The 19,990-nt window shown below is 39.6% G+C and overlaps 1 protein-coding gene across 3 annotated transcripts; it reads left to right on the top strand.

Annotated features, from left to right (window-relative positions):
- Window positions 1-235: 235 nt before the first annotated feature.
- On the top strand, window positions 236-19,812 carry pik3c2g (phosphatidylinositol-4-phosphate 3-kinase catalytic subunit type 2 gamma). 3 transcript variants are annotated; one of them, XM_038706803.1, is made up of 34 exons: window positions 236-524; window positions 2,999-3,164; window positions 3,616-4,152; window positions 4,279-4,358; window positions 5,061-5,218; window positions 6,540-6,654; window positions 6,790-6,901; window positions 7,278-7,345; window positions 7,517-7,580; window positions 7,797-7,922; window positions 8,085-8,115; window positions 9,472-9,655; window positions 9,779-9,901; window positions 10,173-10,301; window positions 10,815-10,929; window positions 11,023-11,156; window positions 11,323-11,511; window positions 12,040-12,133; window positions 12,336-12,430; window positions 12,664-12,844; window positions 12,982-13,089; window positions 13,199-13,291; window positions 14,308-14,437; window positions 14,550-14,686; window positions 14,797-14,966; window positions 15,112-15,268; window positions 15,377-15,486; window positions 15,579-15,747; window positions 17,588-17,706; window positions 17,831-17,927; window positions 18,013-18,076; window positions 18,266-18,345; window positions 18,496-18,621; window positions 19,166-19,812. In XM_038706803.1, exons 3-34 carry the CDS (start codon window positions 3,697-3,699, stop codon window positions 19,316-19,318), a joined length of 4,167 nt encoding a protein of 1,388 aa, XP_038562731.1. In that variant the 5' UTR covers window positions 236-524; window positions 2,999-3,164; window positions 3,616-3,696; the 3' UTR covers window positions 19,319-19,812. The 3 variants fall into 3 exon arrangements, with proteins under 3 accessions (XP_038562731.1, XP_038562729.1, XP_038562730.1); XM_038706801.1 differs by having other exon boundaries at window positions 7,275-7,345; XM_038706802.1 differs by lacking the exon at window positions 236-524 and adding an exon at window positions 1,214-1,296 and having other exon boundaries at window positions 7,275-7,345.
- The last annotated feature ends 178 nt before the right edge of the window (window positions 19,813-19,990 follow it).

Genomic DNA, 19,990 nt, shown 5'->3' with positions numbered 1-19,990 from the left:
AGTGTCAAGGCAATATTAAGCCACATCATTTTGAGTAATTATCTAGACTTGACAAAGTCACAATGGATGTAATGCAATGGTTTTCATAGGCTCTGTAGCATGTGGTTGACAAGTAAATCGGTGTCAGCTTGAATGCTTGTCATCCCTTTTTCATGATTTTCTTATTTAAAAGACCATCAGTGAAACCAAAGAAATTCAACAAGTTAACTGAAATTGCTTAGCCTTGAGTCTTATACACAGGTGACAATGATTTCTACTGATCATTACATTCAAAATGCTCAAGACTGAAGGTAGTGAGTGATCACAGAAACATTTCAACTTTGAAAAACACAGCTTAAGGAAGACTCACCTGCTCATTTTAAAGATTTTAACACTAGTCTAACAGGAATAACTTTTCAGAGCCTCTTCTTATGAACACAAATCCCACTACTGACTCCAGATCTTCTTGCACAGGCCACGCCTTCCAGCACACCTGCTTGTAAACTCTTCACAGAGCAACTACACCAAGATGGAGCTTAAATACGGTGCGTTTATTTTGCTGCATTCATCAGTAACCACACGAATAATGTCAACATTTCCTCTATTAATCCAGGAGCATGGCTGATAAGTCCACCTTTTCCTCTCTGGAACAAAAATGTAAATCACACTAAACACTGACCTTGATGCCATTTTTCTTATTTACATGTTCATTTAGCAAAACACATACACAAACATGTAAACATTTGACCAAATGTTACTTGCGTTTTGGACTTGGGTTAAGTGCCTATGGCTAACAGACCTCTCCCCAGCCTTCTACAAGTATTTCTATGATGCAGTGACAGATAATGTGGAGCTCCTTGATGATGTGTAATTTGCACATGAATCCAAAGGCTCCTCCATAAGGACATTAGTGATGATAGGGTTATCTTTTTTGCCTTTTGTCATCCCCAATAACATCTTCAGGTTGGTGTTAGACTTTGGCGGGCTGTTACATTTGTCTTTGCAGCAGCAGGTGTGGTTGACGGTGTATTTAACCCCCCGATAAGAGATAGTTTCATGGGAGCCACAGAGTTCAGTGTCCACACAGCCCTGAGCAGACAGGATGTGGAGAGAGCCATAGTGACCTCTGGAGCTGGAACAGCGCTGATTAGGCAGACACTCGCTTGTGATGTTGTGGCAGGATTTGTCTCTGCGCTGTAGAGGACAGTAGTAACACAGCAGGCTGTCCAGGCTCAGAGCAGGGAGGACCAGAGCTGTGGTTAACAAGATGGACATCAGGAACCATTGGGGCCCCAACAGATGAACGTCCAGTCTAATGTAAATCCACACACACAGAGTTAAACAGCAATGGTAAAGACTGAAAAAGTATTTCATGTAATTAGTCACATTCAGCAGTTAGGTGTTTTATGGGTATCAGTTGTTTGTGTTGGTGAGTTGTTCACCTGCTCCCTCCTTGTGATCCCATCTTCAACCTGCAAACCCTCTGATTACTAAACAGAAACAGGTGTGTCTTTTAAGCTTTTTCAGTTTAATTCATAAATAATTTTAGAGAATAACAATTTTAGCTTTCTGAGCATTGCCCAAAAATAGTATACTGCCTTATTCTTCAAAACACTTACAGAACAGTCTTTTAGTACAGAAATATTAAATTTGAATATAATTATTTGATGAGGAGCTGGTAGCTGTTAAATGTCACACAGATGTTGGTTTTACACTTAATGTTTTTTTTGTTGTTGTTGTTGTATAGCATGGCTAGCATAGTATCCAATACAAAATATAAAAGAAGACATCTTCCTTCAACTGGGCACATTCTTCTTTTCTTCTTTGTTCATATTCCATAGCTATTGAAAAAGGATAGCTTTCCCTTCTTGTGCAAAGGTTCCTGTAAAGAAAAAACAATTTGTGGATGAGATAAAATTTTCACCCATGTATACAACAGAAAATAGAGGTATATCATGATATAAGTAAAGTAAAGTTTTAGTGGTTTTCTCACAGCCAACTCCTCCTCCTCATTCTCCTTGCCGGCATCCCACCAGTTGTCTTGTTCCTCTGCTGGGTCGTAGCTGTACAGAGGAATCAGCCTGTGGCGCAGCTCGTTTGATCTGAAGCAAAACATAACACACAAAATAAAACACAAAATAGAAATCAACTTGTGACGGAACATAAAAGATACCAAATTGACTACAGCTTAAACTACAGACACCAGCTTACCTTGATCTCCTCTTGATATAAAAAACCTGAAGAGAAGCACAACAATAAAAACTTAAAATACAAACCTATAATGTGAATTTAACTATGCAGAACTATTCTTACCATTGCCACTGCACATCCAATCAGCATGAGCAGTATGGAGGGGATGAGTGCATAGTAACCAGAATATCCAGGTTTGGGGTTTAGAGGTGAAATGTGGGCAGTTGTGTGGTTGAATTGCATTTCTTTCTGCTTGATCTTCTCCCTCATATACCCTTCTGCTCCGTTCACCTCACTTGACACATTTGTGAAACATTCGGTAGAGTGCAGTTGCTGTCATTCCCACTAAAAGGCTCCAACTCCAGAAAGACTGGTTGTTTTTGCAGTAGAGCGTCAAACACATCAAACAAGAGATTTATAATCCATAAATCAGTATTTAGGACTGAGTGTTTCAAATGGACTGACTAGCAAGCTGGTGATGGTACAAAGGACTCTTTCTAAGTCAAAAACATTCCTCAGCTAAAAAAAGTACCTTACCTTATGTGTCATATGTAGAGTACATGAACACACATTTCCTTCTTGCTGCTTTCATTTCATTTGACATTAGAAACAGTGCTTTCATACCTCAACCTGTGCTGTGACATTCCACAGTGAGGAGTGGACATAGTCCACAGGTTTCCAGTAGTATGAGTAATTACTATAGTAGTTGCTTTGGTAAGGGTCAGAAACCATTAAGAAATAACTTTAAAAGTTTCTGGATTTTTTTGTAAATTTGATGTTGAATTTATCTCTATAACCAAAGTCATTTGTAATGTTCTCTTTTCTCCAGCAGAGGGAGTGTTGTTGTGGGCTGTGTGAGGGGGAGGAAGGGAGGGACAGTGGCAAGTTTGAGGAAACACACATGGGAAGCCTTCCAGATCTTGTACAAATCTAATGCGTTGTGGATGGCTTCAGTCAAGGAGTCACCTCGTCGACACAGGATGGGAGCTTTGAGGGTAAGTTGCCAATTTTTAAAAAAGCTCTGAATACTTTGCTATAAGATTAAGTTTGTATTTGGAGCTTTTCTAAAATTTTCAACTGTGAAAATACATATAGAAAATGTGAGATCCTTGGTAATGTGAATTAAAAATTTTATTTACCTCCAGGTTAAACACTTGAAAATTAAAGCTTCAAGGTATAATGTAATGATGGTACTGGTGGTAATGAAGACACATCTCATGTTTGACTTTAACAAGGGTGCCAAAGCAGATATAGTGGCGCGCACCGTAGATTTCCTGTTAAGATTTGAAAGCTTGTTAATTATTAGACCAACGTAAACCCTGAGGTTCAGTTAGACTCCAGTCATAAAACAGCTTACTTGTACTGTCTGCAGTAAGTCTCATACACCAATGTAATTACTTCCTAATCCTGATTTTACTTCTTTTTTTTTGTCATGATACTACATAGTTCTGCATTATTTCATGATATGAAGTGAGGACATGCTGAGATACAGCATCTAGGAGGACTTGTACAACTTCCTAGAATGTGATGGAATTTCCTCAAAGCCAACGTGGAACAATCCAGAGACAAGATGCAAGCGCCACTGACCTCCCCATGCCTCTTAGTGAGGATCTTCATGGAATGTACCTTACTGATTATCTTAAAGATAGTGAGACACACTTGTATGAGGTCACTTGGGCTGGGCTCATACCCCCAAGTGAATCCCAACTCCGACCTCCAGGCCATCTCTCAAGTCATGGAGGAGAAGGCCCTCAGAACATAGACCCCCAAATCCTAAATGGGCCTTCCCCAGTCCGTGGCCCTCATCCTGCACCCAGAACCAGGCTTCCTAGTGCATGTTTGCCAGCAAGGCAGAGGCAGGAACCCCCTCCTGTTCCCCCCAGGACACACGTACCCGTCAGAAACAGCAAAATGACGTTTTCCTGTGACCTCGCTGAGCCCACTTACAAACTGAATCGTTCCAGGACAGAAATACACAATCATGTGAGTATCTCTAGTTTCTCCCTAAGCAAAGACAACAAGATCATGTATGAATTAAATGACCCAGATGAAAGGGAAAAATCTGAGTAAATGTGTTTGATTTTGTCTTTTTTTTTTTTTTTTTATCAGGAACCATGGGCCATCAAACTAATAGACACTCCACAAGGCAGCACCAAGAGGCTGGCTTCTTTTTGTGATGCAACTTCCAAGTAAGTGCTAAATTTACTAGCTACATAGACTAGCTACATTTAACTTACAGTAGTTGATTTTTCAAAATGATTATTTTGCCATGTAATGGAGACTCTGTATGTGATGGATTTTACATAAAAGGAAAATAGTTAGAGCTACAATTTAAATGTTCTATATATCATAGTATTAATAAGTGTAGTTTTTTGTTACTGGATTCCCGACAGTTGTAGTTTCTTAAAGTGTGTGTGTGTGTGTGTGTGTGTGTGTGTGTATGTATGTATGTATGTATGTTCCAAAATGCTCAATACAATGTGATGGACAAAAATGCTTTTGTTCTTTCAACTCAACATTGTTTTGTACCTTCAGTAAGCTGAAATAAATATGATAGGATAGATGTACCTACCCATCTAGGTAGGTACTTTTATTCATCCTCAAAGGGAAATTCCAGTGTTGCAGTAGTAGCGTTTTTTTTTTTAAATAAAAGAAACTAAAATCAGAGTTACAAGACATACACAACTTAGACAAAAACAAAAAACATGCATGAGATAGGTCAACAAGTACGAGGTAGGTAAGAAATCATAAGGTGGGTTAAAAAATATAAAGAAATAAAATACAACAGTGAATCATGTTGCTGCTCATATAAAGTTTAAGTATAAAACATATTTGTGATCATGCTTTCATTTTCACATTGGCAACCTGTTTTTCTTTAATGTCTCTGGCAGGCTCATGTCACGGTACAAGCACACAGACAGCGCTCATAACTCAGGAGTTGTATGGGGTCAATTGTTACAAATTCACCCTGCCCTACTGCAGCAGGTGGAGGTGGATGTCAGTGTGGCCATTGAGTGGGACAACAACCATGTCCCTTTGCCCACCACAGGTAAGGTGAACCAACATACCGCAAAAGTGAACAACATAGTACCAAGTCACTTACAATATTTACAATAATTGTGTTAATAATTTTTACCTGCAGAGAATCAAGAGATTTTAGCCTCGTGCGAAATTTTATTGAGATGTCTGTCTTTTTTTATATCATTTGATGTCCCCCCCCTAAAATGATGATGATGATGTTGATAATGATTGCGTCGATTACGTAAATACGCTGCATACGGTGTGGGATTCTCCCGGACAAGCTCCAGCTACAAGACCGCACCTTCGACCGTCTAAAGTTTGGAGTATTTCAGACAGACACTCAACAATGTGCTGCTCCGTGAGCTCTCAAAACTGGAAACAGCTTCACTGCAGCACAACTGCTGTCCACGAGTACGTAAAACAGCACGAACACGTGAAACGAAAGTATCCCGTAGCACTTTGTCTAGACGACAGCACCGCAAATCGTGTTTACTTTCTTCACACGGCACATTATCAGCACTAGGGCACGTAGTATTTCTTCATTGTCTTCATGTTAAGAGTAATTTCTGCCCCGCTGCTGTCATGGTAACGTAACGTTACACAAAGAGTCATGTAACGATCGGCTGTTTCATATTTTCTGTTTATTTAACGGCCACGTAAGAGCAAGAAAACAGCTGAATCTAATTACAGACAATCTGACTGTCTGGACAGTCGGTGAGTCCTTTCAGGTGTTCACTGATGCAGAAATACATTTATTATCATACTGCATTACTTAATATTGAAATGAATCCATGTCAGAAACATTTAAAGTTTTAAGTAAAGTAGCCTAATTAATGTCTGTTATTGTTATTATCACAACACATCAGTGACGTGGAAATTTGATTCATTTTAAGATTTGCTACTATTGTCATTATTCTACTTCATCAGGATGATTGAATAAAATATAGATTTATTAATCAGACATGTGTTTGATATTTATTTTGGATAAATTGGTATTTTAATCGAGCAATAGACAACTTTTCTTTCTTTAGAATAAACAAAATTAGTCATTAGATTAATCGAAAAAATAATCATTAGATTAATCAACTTGAAAAGTAATCGATATGTACAGCCCTAATTAAGCATCATATGTTATAAGTTGACCATATGGTTTGTGTGTAAAATCAGAGTAACTAGTAACTACATGTAGTGGAGTACAAGCATAGAGTAGCAGCACTAGTACCTCAAAATTGTACTATACTGTACTGTATGTTGTACTGTATCTGAGGACACTTCAGTTAATTCTTCAGTCACTGCATGTGTTGGCAGAAGTGTTTGGACTCTGAACTCTAATCTTCTTTTCTTTCCAGTGAACAGGACAGTGCAGAGTCTGATTGATGAAATCTTCCAGCTGCTGGACCTCACTTCTGGCACAAGCGGGAATTATGTTTTAAAACTGTGCGACTCTGAGGAGTATCTCAAAAAGTAAGTCACAAATCCAGAAATAAAGGTTTGTCTATGAGCTATGGTGCCTTTTATGTTCATTTCAAACATGGTGTGTTTCTACATTCATTGTTTTAATTTTGTGCACTAAAAGCAATTTCCCACATCTCTCCTTAGTGAAGAACTGCTTGGTATGCATGAGACCATTCAAATCTACTACAAGCTTAATCTAGTTGTCCCCCTCCGACTGCTCCAAGTGAACAAACTCAAACACCGTTTGGCTAGGAATGTAAGTCAGTTCAACCACATTCTTTGTTCCCGCCTACAGTATAGATTATTTACCAAGAAGGGGTGGCCTGTCTGGAATGTTGCTTTTTGCAAAACACCTGGCCAGATTATTATAATCAGAGTTATTGTAGCTGTAAAAAAAAAACTACTCCACCCTGAGTTCTTGACTTTGATCTGTTTACACTTCACGTCATGGCAGGAGGCAGCAGAAATTAAATAGTATAAAGGTAAACTTGATGTGTCCTTAGATTTATTGTCCTAAAAGCCAGTTAATGCTTCTACATGCATTATGTACATTTAAGATTCTACATCCATTTAAAACACCACACATTTAATAAACACATTAAATTGACAACCTACGTTTCTTCTCTGAGGAGGAGGACGACAAAGCCCCATGCCAACTGTACCAGCTCATGCATCCTGTCTGTGTCTTCAGCCCCTGCAAGTAAGATGACAAGCATTCCTGCATCCCACATTATCTTGGACAAATGGTTTTGATAAGAACCACAACTGCTCAGTGGGTCATGTGTCAACTGGTGTCTGTTTGCAGAGATCATTTGGGAAGGTAGCTTTGCTTTGTGGTTTCCTGTGTTTTTAACTTTTTCTCCTCTCTCAGGTTGAGCCTGCAAGATGTGCTCAATACCTACAACAGAGAGGTGATGGAGCTAATGAGAAACAAGGTCAGTAAAGACAGGATAACAAGTGGGAACATGTATTTATCTCACACCATATCCAGCCTTATTTGATTTGATTCTGATTCTTCATTCATTTGTCTAACTTGCAAAGATGTATAAAGTGGGGCTTACCACCTCAGGATAATTCAAATATATCAGTAGGAGTGACGTATCCTAAACTGACTATCTGAAATTTCTCTTACTTTGGTCTTGTATCTGTAGTCTGGGATGAACGTTAACGTGCTTGTGGACTGTGTTCGCACCATCAGCAATCTTCTGTGTGGGCTCTCATGTCAGGAGTTGGAGGACACAATTGGCAGGCTCAACAGAATAAATCCCATAACTCTGGTATGATATTACATACATTTGGGAAACTTTACTTCTGATTAAGTACTACGTTCAGTATTATTATGCAGTGTAATCCTATCCTAGGTGTTGTGACAGTGACACAATACCTCCTCGTGCCACTGATCAACAATACAAAGCTGTGTTTCATTATCTTTTTTGCAGAGTCATGATGAGGTGTCTGACTGTGAAACTGGTGAGTAGCTCCACACATCTGTACTTGTTAAAGAATTGCTACTTTTAATTAAGCAAAGGATCTTCCACCACTGCAACTGTGGAAGGAAAAAGTGTCATAACAAACAGCATACACACATACACTACATCTCAATATTATGGCTATAATTATAATTTTGCGGGTGTGACATCATCAAATGAAAAACAGACTTCTGAATTAAAATGTCTTATAAGGCTAAAATCTCTTAATTCTCTGTCGGTTAACAGTACAGTTATTGTAAGTATTCTAAGTGAATGTAGTTCTATATTGGTAATTGTTGTGGTACTATGTTAGTGAATCTTACCTGTTGTATGGAAAGGGAGCTGGTAATTGTCCCACTCAGAGGCCAAACTGACATCCATTGAGTGGATTTGTAAGACAAGACCCTACACTATGCCTGACTTATGAACGCTGTCTGTGAGCTTGTACTGTGACTGAAGCGGGCCAGGGATGGTTCAGAAAAACAGGTTGCCAATGTGAAAATGAAAGTATGATGACACATATGTTCCATATCTAAAATGACTGTACGTGACTGTACAACAACATGATTAATTTCAGCTTACTGGAGGTACAAAAACAATGTTGAGTTGAAATAAGAAAAAGCAGAAATGACAGTGGAACGCTGACCTTTTTTATTTTTTAAGTATGTTCCAACTAATGTATGAAATCAAGAACAACGTTTTATCAACAACAACTATTATGCAGTTCAGCAAGAACCTGCAGGCGGTGAAGTGCTACCTGACCATTTTCAGAACAGGCACAGCAATTTTATCTCTGTTGAAAAATACATTTACAATACAATTAAACGGACGCCATCTGTAAACGGACACATGCTTTGTCTGAAATCACACCCTATTTACTATACAGTGCATTGTATTTGTCCGCCATTTTATTTGAGTGTCCAACTGATTTGTGAAATATCGACTATGTGCGCTTAAAAATTCCCACAACGAAACAAAAAGAGTAGCTGCATTTTCTAGATGCAAAAATGACTGTTGTGGTACACTAGTTCTCACTTTAGTGTCATAGTTAGTGCCAGTCAGTATAAGCAGTATAAAGATTTAAAAAATGATTTATAACACACTATAATGGAGGCTTGTGTATGAACAGTAAAACACAGTTGTAATAATGTTTTTGTAGGACAAGTTGGTGACAGGTATTGTATATAAACATTTGTCCTTATATATGCTCATAACTACATTATGTGTTATAAACAATTTATTAAATGTTTGGTTACTGCTTATGAATGCTAAATAGGGGGACTTAAAGTAAAGTTCTACCAATCTGGTATATTACCATTTTGATTGTCTATACTGATGTTTTTTCTCTGTATTCTAGCCTTGATGATGCTTCACAGGGCGATACTAAAAGTGCTGCAGATGTTTTTTGACAACTTCCAGTCTGACTTCAGAGGTCAGGAGGTAACCAGCAACCTGCAAACCAATGATGTTGAGAAGAACACTGAAATCCTCCAATTCAATATTTCTGCTCTCTATCAACTACCACCCAGCTGGATGACCAAGTATGTGTGCATTTATAAACACACTCTAATTTTAAAACACGTGAGCACAGACACAAATGTTAACCACATCCCCCAAAAGAACACGGGGTTTTATTGCTTTTTCTTCCTCTACCTCATCTTTAGTTTTGAGTGCTTCTCTATTTCCTGTGAGTTGACGTATGGAGGAAGAAAGATCTGTGACACTGGCATTTCTGAAAACATCAGCACTGCATTGTCATACGGAAACAAGATCCAGTGTAACCGCATGTAAGGGCAAGATCTTTATAGAATCTCTTTGTGTGAATCTTCTTTTATTACTTTCAACTTTCCCTTTCCTTGTTCTCACAATGATTGCATTGTCAATGAGAAGGCAATGAAAGTGGATTCTGCAGAATCATTTTGAAGATTTCTTACCTCTTTTAAGTGACCACCTGATCCAGGCGGTTTTTAGTTAAGAAAAACATTTAAGAGATGACATGAAGTGATGGCAGAGAAAAAAGAAACATGTGTCTTGACTGTATGTGTGTTTGCTTTTTAGAATGGTTTTTCCTGTTCCAGTAAATGAGCTGCCATATGAGTGCATGTTGACATTTTGCCTCAAGGGCTCCAAACGAGGCAAGAGCCCAGAGCTCTTAGGCTGGGCTGTACTACCTCTGTACAGTGACGGGTAGGTTGTAAGTTGTTTACACCATCTTGTAAAGTTTTTGTATACTTTACTTTTTTTGTATACTTAAAATGCATAACACAACTAAATGCTAATACAAGAGGAGGCTGGGGCAGTGGATGGAGTAAAATTTCTGATGGCAGGCTGAGAGCTCAGCATTATTTTACGCGAGTGTCAAACCTGCCCATATGGGCCGAGAGACAGGTCTGAACTAAAGATGACAGTTTTATACTGCCTTAAAAATTGCTGAGTCATTAACAGCTTTTAAATAACATTTTGGTGCTTGTTATTTTCTTGCTAGCTCACTCACTCAAATGTCTTATGTGTTTTAAGGTTTTATTTAGTATATCCATTTCTACTAAGCGCTATATCCATGTAAATAAAGATTGTTGTTATCACTCCTACTATATATTCTATTTTTCTATTCCAGTACAATACTTTTTGGCCATTTCCTGAGCTCAGGAAGGCACAATGGTGTAATTAGTGACATATGGTATGTGTACTTTGTGTGTCTAGGACTCTGGTGACGGGGATTGTTCTGCTCAGTATGTCCACACTAGCTGAGCTGCCTGCTCCTCCCTCCCCTGCCTTGTTTGACAGCCACACACAAGCCATTGGGGTCATACTGCAGGTCAGTAGCACTGGACAACTCTGCCCCCCATTGACCAAAACACAAATGACACCTCATTTCTTGCTCAATCATTATCCTCCAATCCCTCCCCAGCTCCAGTTTCAGGATCAGGTTGAGTGGAAGTGTGTAAGGCCCTGTGCGCTCCCCGGTTCAATCATATTTACTCAGCCTTGTGAGGAATTACAAAAGAAAATGTTGGACGTCTCTAAGAAGCACTGCCTTTGCTTGTGAGTAGAAGAAAACACACGTTATATTAGGAACTACTGTTCATGTGAATGTGCTGCATTCAGAGTTTTTCATTTCTAAAGGAAGATTGGGAGACTGTTCCCTTGTTTTTTTTTTCTTGCTTTCTGTATCCTTAAAAACATTCCTCTCTGTCCTCTCTTTCCCCAGTCTAACAGAAAATGAGAAGGCTTTCCTCTGGAGTAAGCGATACTCCAGTGACAAAGGAAGCACTTTCCTCCACCTGCTGCTGGGTGGAGCCCCCCGGTGGCAGCCTGAAGACCTGACAGAAATCTATACTGTTGTAGAGAACTGGCTCATCCATCTACCTGAGGAGGCCCTCTTCCTGCTCAGTGACAAGTAGGTTACACTTACGGACACAGTCATTATGCAAAGTGCAAGGACCAACAAAACTTTGCCGGTTTGATCCTTGGATGCATGTTATGCTCCTTTCTCTCGCTCTATCCCGTCTGCCTCTTCACTCTTAGTCTGTCCAACAAAGGCAAAAAAAAAACTTTAAATATTTTTTTATAGCATAAGCAGCTCACTGAAAATGAGTTCTCAGAGAAGGTGCACTCTTTGCTGGCCACGCTCAACAATCATATTTGTGTTCATATACCTCTTAAGCTTGTTTTTAAACAAACTACTCAAGTACTTGGACTAGGTGACAATTTAAACACACTCATGATTAACTGCGTGATGCTCTCTGTGAGACCTCCAAAAACGTCTGAATCAGTAACTAATAAATCTTATTAGTAATGGTACTTTTCATGCTATTGAATGTGGTTGAATGTGTAGGGACAATGAATTAAAACATTTAATTAAAATTATATCTGCGATCACGATTCAGGTTTCCTCTTGTTTGTTGACATAATATATATTTGTCAGTTTTCATGATCAGACTGTGCGGAGGGCTGCAGTTCACTACTTTGAACAAATTCCCGATGAAGAATTAGAGGTGTTTCTGCCACAATTGGTCCAGGTAAACTCCTTCACTATTACAAAATACAATGAACATTTTGTACACTTCACATTCACACTTCACTCTTTGTCATCCTTACTATAAAAAGAGGTCTGTATTTCAGATCAAGTCAGTGTGTAATTGGTTTCAGACGTCAGATGGGTGGCACACCAGATTTTCTCAGTGGTTTGATGTTAGTTTGATCAGTCATCCGGTCTTGCAGGCTCTGAAGAGTGAGTGGGAACTGAATGGACCTCTGGTGATGCTGCTGTTGGAGAGGTCACTGAAGAACATACGGATTGCCCAGCAACTCTACTGGTAAGCAGCAGAGTCAGACAACAAACTGAGGGAATGTAGTTGTGGATTAATACTTGTGGATTAATACTAACACTGTTTGTTTCATTTGCCTGAAAATGTTGATTACATAATGACTGCATAAAAATAAATCTCATTCAGGTTTAGTAGAATTATGACTAAACAGGTTTGACAAATGAAAATTTGAGTTTGAGTGTTTGCAATGACATTGGATTTATTGTTTTACATGCTGGCAGGCTGCTGAAGGATGCCCACAATGACCCCTACTACCAGAGTTGGTTCAGTAAGGTTGAGGCTGCACTGTGGCATTGTTGTGGCCGGGAACTGCGGCAGGAGCTGGAGAACGAAACCCGCCTGGTGTCTGTGCTTGTAGAGGTGGCTGAGAGTGTTTGCACTGCCGAAAAGGCTCGACGCAAGGTCTGTAAACGGATCTCTCATCTACCTATTTATTCACTTAGTCACTGATTCACTGGCTCGTAATCCTCCATTGTTATGATTAACTGTGCAAATCATGCATTTAATTTTGTTCTTTCATTTGACGCATTCCTCTGCAGAGCGTTTTGGAGAAAGAAAAGTGGAAGATTGATCACTTCTTCAGGGATGGGATCAGCTGTTGTCTGCCACTGGATGCTGCAGTCCGTGTAAAGGCCTTGGACATGGGTGTAAGAACGTTACACAGCAGATAGCAACCTTATATCATTACTGTAATCTGAAATGCACACAGTTCTATACATTTCGGAGAAGTGTTTATTCCTTTAATGTTACTCGCAGGCCTGTAAGTTCTACAGCTCCAATGCTGCTCCTCTGGGGATCTCTTTCATCTGCTCTGATCCTCTGGCCAAGAACGTCAGCATCATCTGCAAGGTTGGTAATGATTAATAATAAAGATTCACCAAAATCTTTTCAACTGGACAAACTTGTCATAAATTGCTTGTTCCAGCCTGATGAATGTGAGACTTTTATCATTAGTTTAATCAGTGCACCTAAAAAGGCTATATCAGGCTACCAGTACAGATAATTGTGTAGGCAGGTTTTATTCATTATTATTACCAAAGAGTAAAAAGAAGACTTTCACACCGTGGAGCTTCTAATCCTGCTGTCAGAAGTCAGCAGAGGAAAACAACACATTTAGCAGTGACAGTAGTCATATTACAAGACCTTAGAGTATTTTCTAAGTAATAGAAAATAATATTATTAGAGCTGCAAACAATGTGATCAGTGCAGCGCTTTACTGTGATGAATCTACATGCTAATGACTAATATGAGAACTGTTCATGTGACCGTCACTGATATATAGATGTACACAGCGCAACAGGGTGATACTCACTGAACTGCGACGGAAATGTATGAATTGCTGAGACAAAACATATCAATAAAAATCATAAAATCTTAAATCCTAAAATTGTCATGCCATGATGATGATATGGTGCACAAAATATAAATGTTGCATTAACTTTGTTTATATATTACATTCATTTCAGTTTTATATTTAAACACAAAATTCATTCAGATTAAGGCATAATAAGTGCATCAAACCAGTGTGTTCACACCCTGTGACGATGAGTACATCTGTGCATGACTTGTACGACAGGTCTGGATTACTCTAAGGATTCCGTTTGCACCTCAGACAAAATTAGGAAGGAGAAAATTACTGACCACCTAGGAAATCTGTTTATACGAGTAGTTCTTGCATAAGGCCCATTGTCTTTTTCCCTGACTCCATCGAGGGGAAACCCCAGCTATAGAACAGCTTGCACAAACAGCTCAGCACAAAGAGGATAGATGCTTGTGACATGGCGCTTGGGCTGTCTAGCTGAGTCAAAAAGATTTTTGGTAAACATTTGTTATTTAAGTTTAACTCTGTTAAATATGTTGTTCAGACAGGAGATAACCTGTGTCAGGACATGCTGGTTCTTCAGATAGTCCGTGTGATGGACATGGTTTGGCTCCAGGAGGGGCTGGACCTGCAAATGATCACCTACAGGTGTCTATCTACTGGCAAAGCTCAGGGTCAGTTTATTTATTTGTTTGTGTTTTTGAACGTACATTAATAGTTCCCTTGTTCCATATCTCTGTGGCTATGAATTCATGTTTTTCCAAATATATTCTATGTCATTGTTAGGCCTGGTGGAAGTGGTTCCAGAGGCAGTGACGCTAGGGAATATTCATCAGGAGTGGGGTCTGGGTGGCACCCTTCGAGAAGACACACTAGAGAAATGGTTCCACATGTGGAACAAAACTAAGGAGGACTATGAGAAGGTTAAGACCTCTAGAAAATCTTTGATACCTTAACCATTATGCTTGCCCATAAACGTGAATATTAATTTTTGCTTTCGTGTTTTTGTTGCTCTTCGACTGTGTATGTGCAGGCTGTGATGAACTTCATCCACTCATGTGCAGGGTGGTGTGTGGCCACCTTCATCTTAGGTATCTGTGATCGCCACAATGACAACATCATGTTGAAACACAGTGGACACATGTTTCACATCGACTTTGGCAAGATTATGGGCAATGCACAGAAGTTTGGAAGCTTTAAAAGGCAAGTTGGTAAAAAGGCAAGCAGCATTTGAAAGTGAAAGAGTGGTATTTATGTTTGAGCTGCGAGGAAGTACAGGAAAGTATAAAGTCAAATACGATGATGTGAATTAATAAGAACCTTTCCCCACTCTCTTTTGCAACGACAGGGACCGATCACCATTCATCTTTACATCTGAGATGCAGCACTTCATCACAGGCGGGGGACAGAAGCCTCAGCGCTTGCATCGCTTTGTGGAGCTCTGCTGTGAAGCTTACAACATAATCAGAAAGCGCTCTGCACTGATACTCAGCTTGTTGGAGCTGGTTAGACCTTTACTGAATAACACCGCCACCCTAACATCCATAGCTCATAGCCATATGATGATATGACATAAAACATCTTTTCAGTCATGGTGTGCATGTGGTTTCCAGATGCTACAAGCAGGAATGCCTGAACTGAAGGACTCAAATGACCTGCAGTATGTCCAGAACAACCTCAGACCCCATGACACAGACCTGGAGGCCACATCTTACTTTACAAAGTGATTTAATGCGCAACACACAGTCAGTCTGTCTGTCTAACTGAACAAGTTCTTTTCAGCTCAAGTAACTGTTTGTATCCCTCCTGATGTAGGAAGATCAAGGAAAGCATGGGCTGTTTTGCAGTCAAGTTTAACTTCTTTACACATAGCATGGCTATGGGGAAGAGACCACAATCACTAACCCAGGACGAGATCCCCGCTCCCAGCACCAACATCCAAGAAGCTGTCATCCTGAGCTACAACATCAAAGGAAAAGATGTGGTGAGGCTCCATGTTGCTCTTTGTGCTGTGGTAATTCAGACAGAAAATATTGGCCTCATTGTTATAATGAAATTTGCCCGATGCACCACAGAGCTTTGTGTAACATCCTAATTGCCAGGGGAGTTCATGAAACACCTGGAACTGACAACAGGTTCACACATTTTTTTTCTGCGAGGAATAACCTGTGGCACTCAGCTTGACAGTGTGTGTGTTGAGTCCGCTGTCACTTGTGGCCTCCTAGGCAGCAGTGCTGTATTTTAGAAAGTCTTTCCCTCACTCTCCAGAGTCAAGTGAGGATTGTTATTGGTGTTTGTTGGTATTTCACTGCTCTTTGATCAGAAAAGACTTCCTGATGTCAGGTTAGATGCTCTGAGACAGAGATAGTGCTTTGTCAGTCAAATGCACGGAGAATTGCCAGGGACTCAGATTCATCCTGTAATGGAATTGGTGGCAATGACAAGTATCTTGCATTCAGGTATTTACATAAAGGTAGTATAAATAAAAAGGTTTCCCAAAAATATCAGAAGTACAGTATTTAACAGTAAAACTACGTCAAAGAAGTTACTGGGTTAAGATTGATTTCTATTAATCACACTATTGTAAGTCGCTTTGGATAAAAGGGTCAGCTAAATGAATAAATGTATTATAGAAGGCACTGTAAAAGATCATAGCCTGTATTTATCAAGCTTCTCAGAATTTCTCGCAAGAACACTGCTAAGAATTGACTGAAGAGTAAAAACATTCTTGGCTCAAAGCTGTGCTTAAGATTTATTCCTACACCTCACTTCACTTAATTAGGACTGAGATGCTTTATAACTAACTTTTAAGTGTCAGTCTTAGAGCTGCTTTACGACACTTTGCTGTACCGCACACTGAAATTTGGATGACAACATAGGCAAGGACCCATTACTGAATAGATTTCCTTATTTTAGAATATTCTCAGATACATTCACATTGAATGTTGAAATTCCTAAGAGGAGTTTACATTCAACACACATCTGACCATAAAGAATTTTCAAGCGAATGCATTATGATATACACATCGGAAATTAAAGATAAAAACGTTGATCTTTATGTGAATGCCAGTAATTGCACCTGCTACTCCTAGGAAGCCGGCTATTTTCAAGAATTGTGATTGCTTCTGTTGGATTACAATGGGGAAAAAAGGACAAAAATGATGCCTGCTTTGTCCAAACGATGCTGCGCGTCATCATATAATTCAGAAATAATATTCCTCTCCTGAAAGATTTGTCTCTGTCTCAACAGTGCCATCACAAGCCCCTACTGGCAGCTCCTAACCACTTGAGAGACCTCTCTAGCTGTCTTAAATAACTGGAAGAGTAACAGTACTTCTTAGATTTAACAAATAACTTGGTTTTATACTTAAGTTTGAAAGTAGGAGTAAAGTTCATGAATTCTCAGCACTTAGGACTAAAATGGCACTTTGAGAAGATTATTGCCTTAAGACCTGAGGTTAGTTTTCAAAATTGGTGAACGGTTGCAGAGGTCCAAAAACAAATTGATATATTTTCCTGGCTTATCCCCCTGTTTGAGTTTATTGTATACATCTAACGTTCTTAACTCAAGACAAACAGACCTTAAAAACTTAAGTGAAATGCTCCCTTGAGCTGCCTTCTTCCAAGAGATTTTATTAGTGCAGGCCTACCAAAGGACGCTCATGGACTGGGAATCAGCTGTTTAATAATGTGAACGAAATGATAAATATAAAACCATTTAATAACGTGAATACTTGCCTGGGAGCTTGAACATGGATCCTGGGATATCAACATTTACTCACTATTCAATCTAATGAAACACTTTGTTTTTGTGTGATATGTAGATTTATGACCTGAGGGTAACCATTCATGATGGTTTTCTGAACAGTGAGATGACATATGGGCAGTTTGAGTTGATCCATAAGCACCTGCAGAAATACTTCGTGGAATCCAAGCTGCCTCAGTGAGTGAAGAACATGTACACATCCATCTTATATCACATGGCTCTTTTTATTTTGAAGCACTGCTTTTTCTTTCACAATAATGACATAAATTAGATGCAAGTCCTAACTCCTTCTCCGTTATAGGTTTCCTAGTTGGTATAAGCTGTCATTTACCCCAAGCAGGAGGATGTCTCTGCTGAATAAATACCTAAAACAGCTTTTTGAGGGACCGTGCAAGGGAGTAAGTTCCGCTTGTCACTGGTTCATTTCTCTGTGATGTCTTGTTATACCTGGCTCTAACCTGGAAACCCCGCTTCACTCTGCAGAATGAATATGTGTGCAGCTTGTTCCTGGATGGACCCAGTACAGTCCAAGACAGTGTGGTGGCAGGTAATGTTCTGCTTTTAAATATGGTGTATAAAAAAGATTAAATATAAGGGAAAAAATGTCACAGAGAAGGCAATATTTAGAATGTGAAGATTTATTCTGTGCTATATCAGGAAACTGATGATAGTCCACATACAGTACAAGACATATTATGCTGTGACTTACTGGCGCTGATGCGCTGATCTATTGCAGGAGCCTGTCCTCAGATCCAGCTCTGCATTTCCTACTCTGACTGTAAGCTCTCAGTCTTGGTAAAACACCTGAAGAACATTGTGAGTTTCCTTCACTCTTATTATTGCATTGTTTGTAGCATTTAACAAGGGAAGAGGCACACTTACTATATGTGCTCTCTCTTAAAGATACTTCATGGTGAGTGCTCAAGAGCTGGTTGTCCCTTCTGGCCCCTTTTCTCTTTTCAACAGAAGCAGGCAAACGGCTCCAACCCTGACGCCTACGTGGTCACATGTCTGAGGCCAGACCCTCAGCAGCGATCTAAAAAGAAGACAAAGGTGGTCCGAAATAATGACAACCCCACCTTCAATGAACTGGTACAACTTTCATCCTTCCTATCCTCCATCCATGATTTAGCAGTCACAGCATCCAGTGATTTTTCCATGAGATTATTGGGCAGGTTTAAGAAAGTAACGCTTTAATCCTTTGATAATGGGCCAGTACATGTAAATCAATTAGCAAATGCAGCAAGTTCCAAACTGAAACATTAAATAAAAATGAAACAATTGCATTGTACATTGTACCTTGATTAGAATAAGGACCCCCCTCCCTCCTCCTATATAATACACTATAATGTGTAGAGCACTGTGGAAACTGGCACTGTTCTCCTTGCTGAATCTGATGTCTTTTGAGTATTGAACTCTGCACTCTGATCACCCTGCACTCTGATCAGTTGCTTTCCACATACAGCCTCTTACTAGCTTTTATGTTGCAAAGTGGAGCCTTATCTGAGCCAAATAGAAGGAAACAAAAGAGTAAAGTCCCTGTTCTGATAAAATCTGTACTGCAGAAGTATCCTCAAATTACTAGATGTTCTGAATGTAGAGCTGTTTGACTAAAATATCTGCCTCTTATTCACAGCTGGAGTACAATGATGTCCCACTGATATATGGGATGGTGCTGGAAGTGACAGTGAAGAGCAAGAAGACTTTCGTGGCTGCAACAAACATTAAACTGGATGAGGAGTTGCTTGACAAGGAGACCTGGTTTCCCCTTGGGAACTGTACAATCTGACCTCAGAGCTGCACTGTAGTCCTGTGGCCAACAGGGGGAGCCTCCACATTGAGGAAAAGAATTAATCCAAAGATTTCGAAGACTGACTAAGTGAGGAAAAAGTTGCCTGAGCAGAGGAACTGTCCCCTCTCATTTATACTTAACCTCACTCCAGAGATAAATACTGCAAGTGAATGGGGTATTTGGATGAAGTTACAAGTGAGTGAAAGAATCAGGGAAAGAGACTGTTTACTGTGTGTTTATTTTTTTAAATGTAAATAAAATGAAGGACATTTGCTAATTAGTTAGTTTTTGGATGTGGCTTTGGAAATGGATGAAGGAAAGAAATTATTCCATTTATTATTATACTTGCACTTTAATTTGTACTTTAACATTGTTATTTTTTTTTCACTGAGTCAAAACCGTCAAAATGTGTGTGGCGACTGCCGATGTGACAGATTAAAGAGGAGGTGATGCGGTTCTGTTAGGAGCTGCCTGCCTGATACCTGCCCAGACTGAGTGTGTTTGTCCCTTTGGGCTGTGTCAACTGGATGTCCTTGACCAGTGGAATTGGAGGTGGGAGACAGGAGGGAGCTGGGAGAGGGGTGAGGGGAGTGTGTGTGAGCAGGATGACAACTCTCTGGCCTGAGGGGCAGAGTTAACACTCTCCCCCTCACTCCATCCGTTGTCTTA

The sequence above is a fragment of the Micropterus salmoides genome, unplaced genomic scaffold (assembly GCF_014851395.1).
Source record: "Micropterus salmoides isolate LMB-PRFRI ecotype aquatic unplaced genomic scaffold, ASM1485139v1 Ms_hic_scaffold_8, whole genome shotgun sequence".
Lineage (NCBI taxonomy): Eukaryota > Metazoa > Chordata > Actinopteri > Centrarchiformes > Centrarchidae > Micropterus > Micropterus salmoides.
Note: the sequence above shows the minus strand (reverse complement) of the source record. Positions and strands in the feature narration are given on the sequence as shown.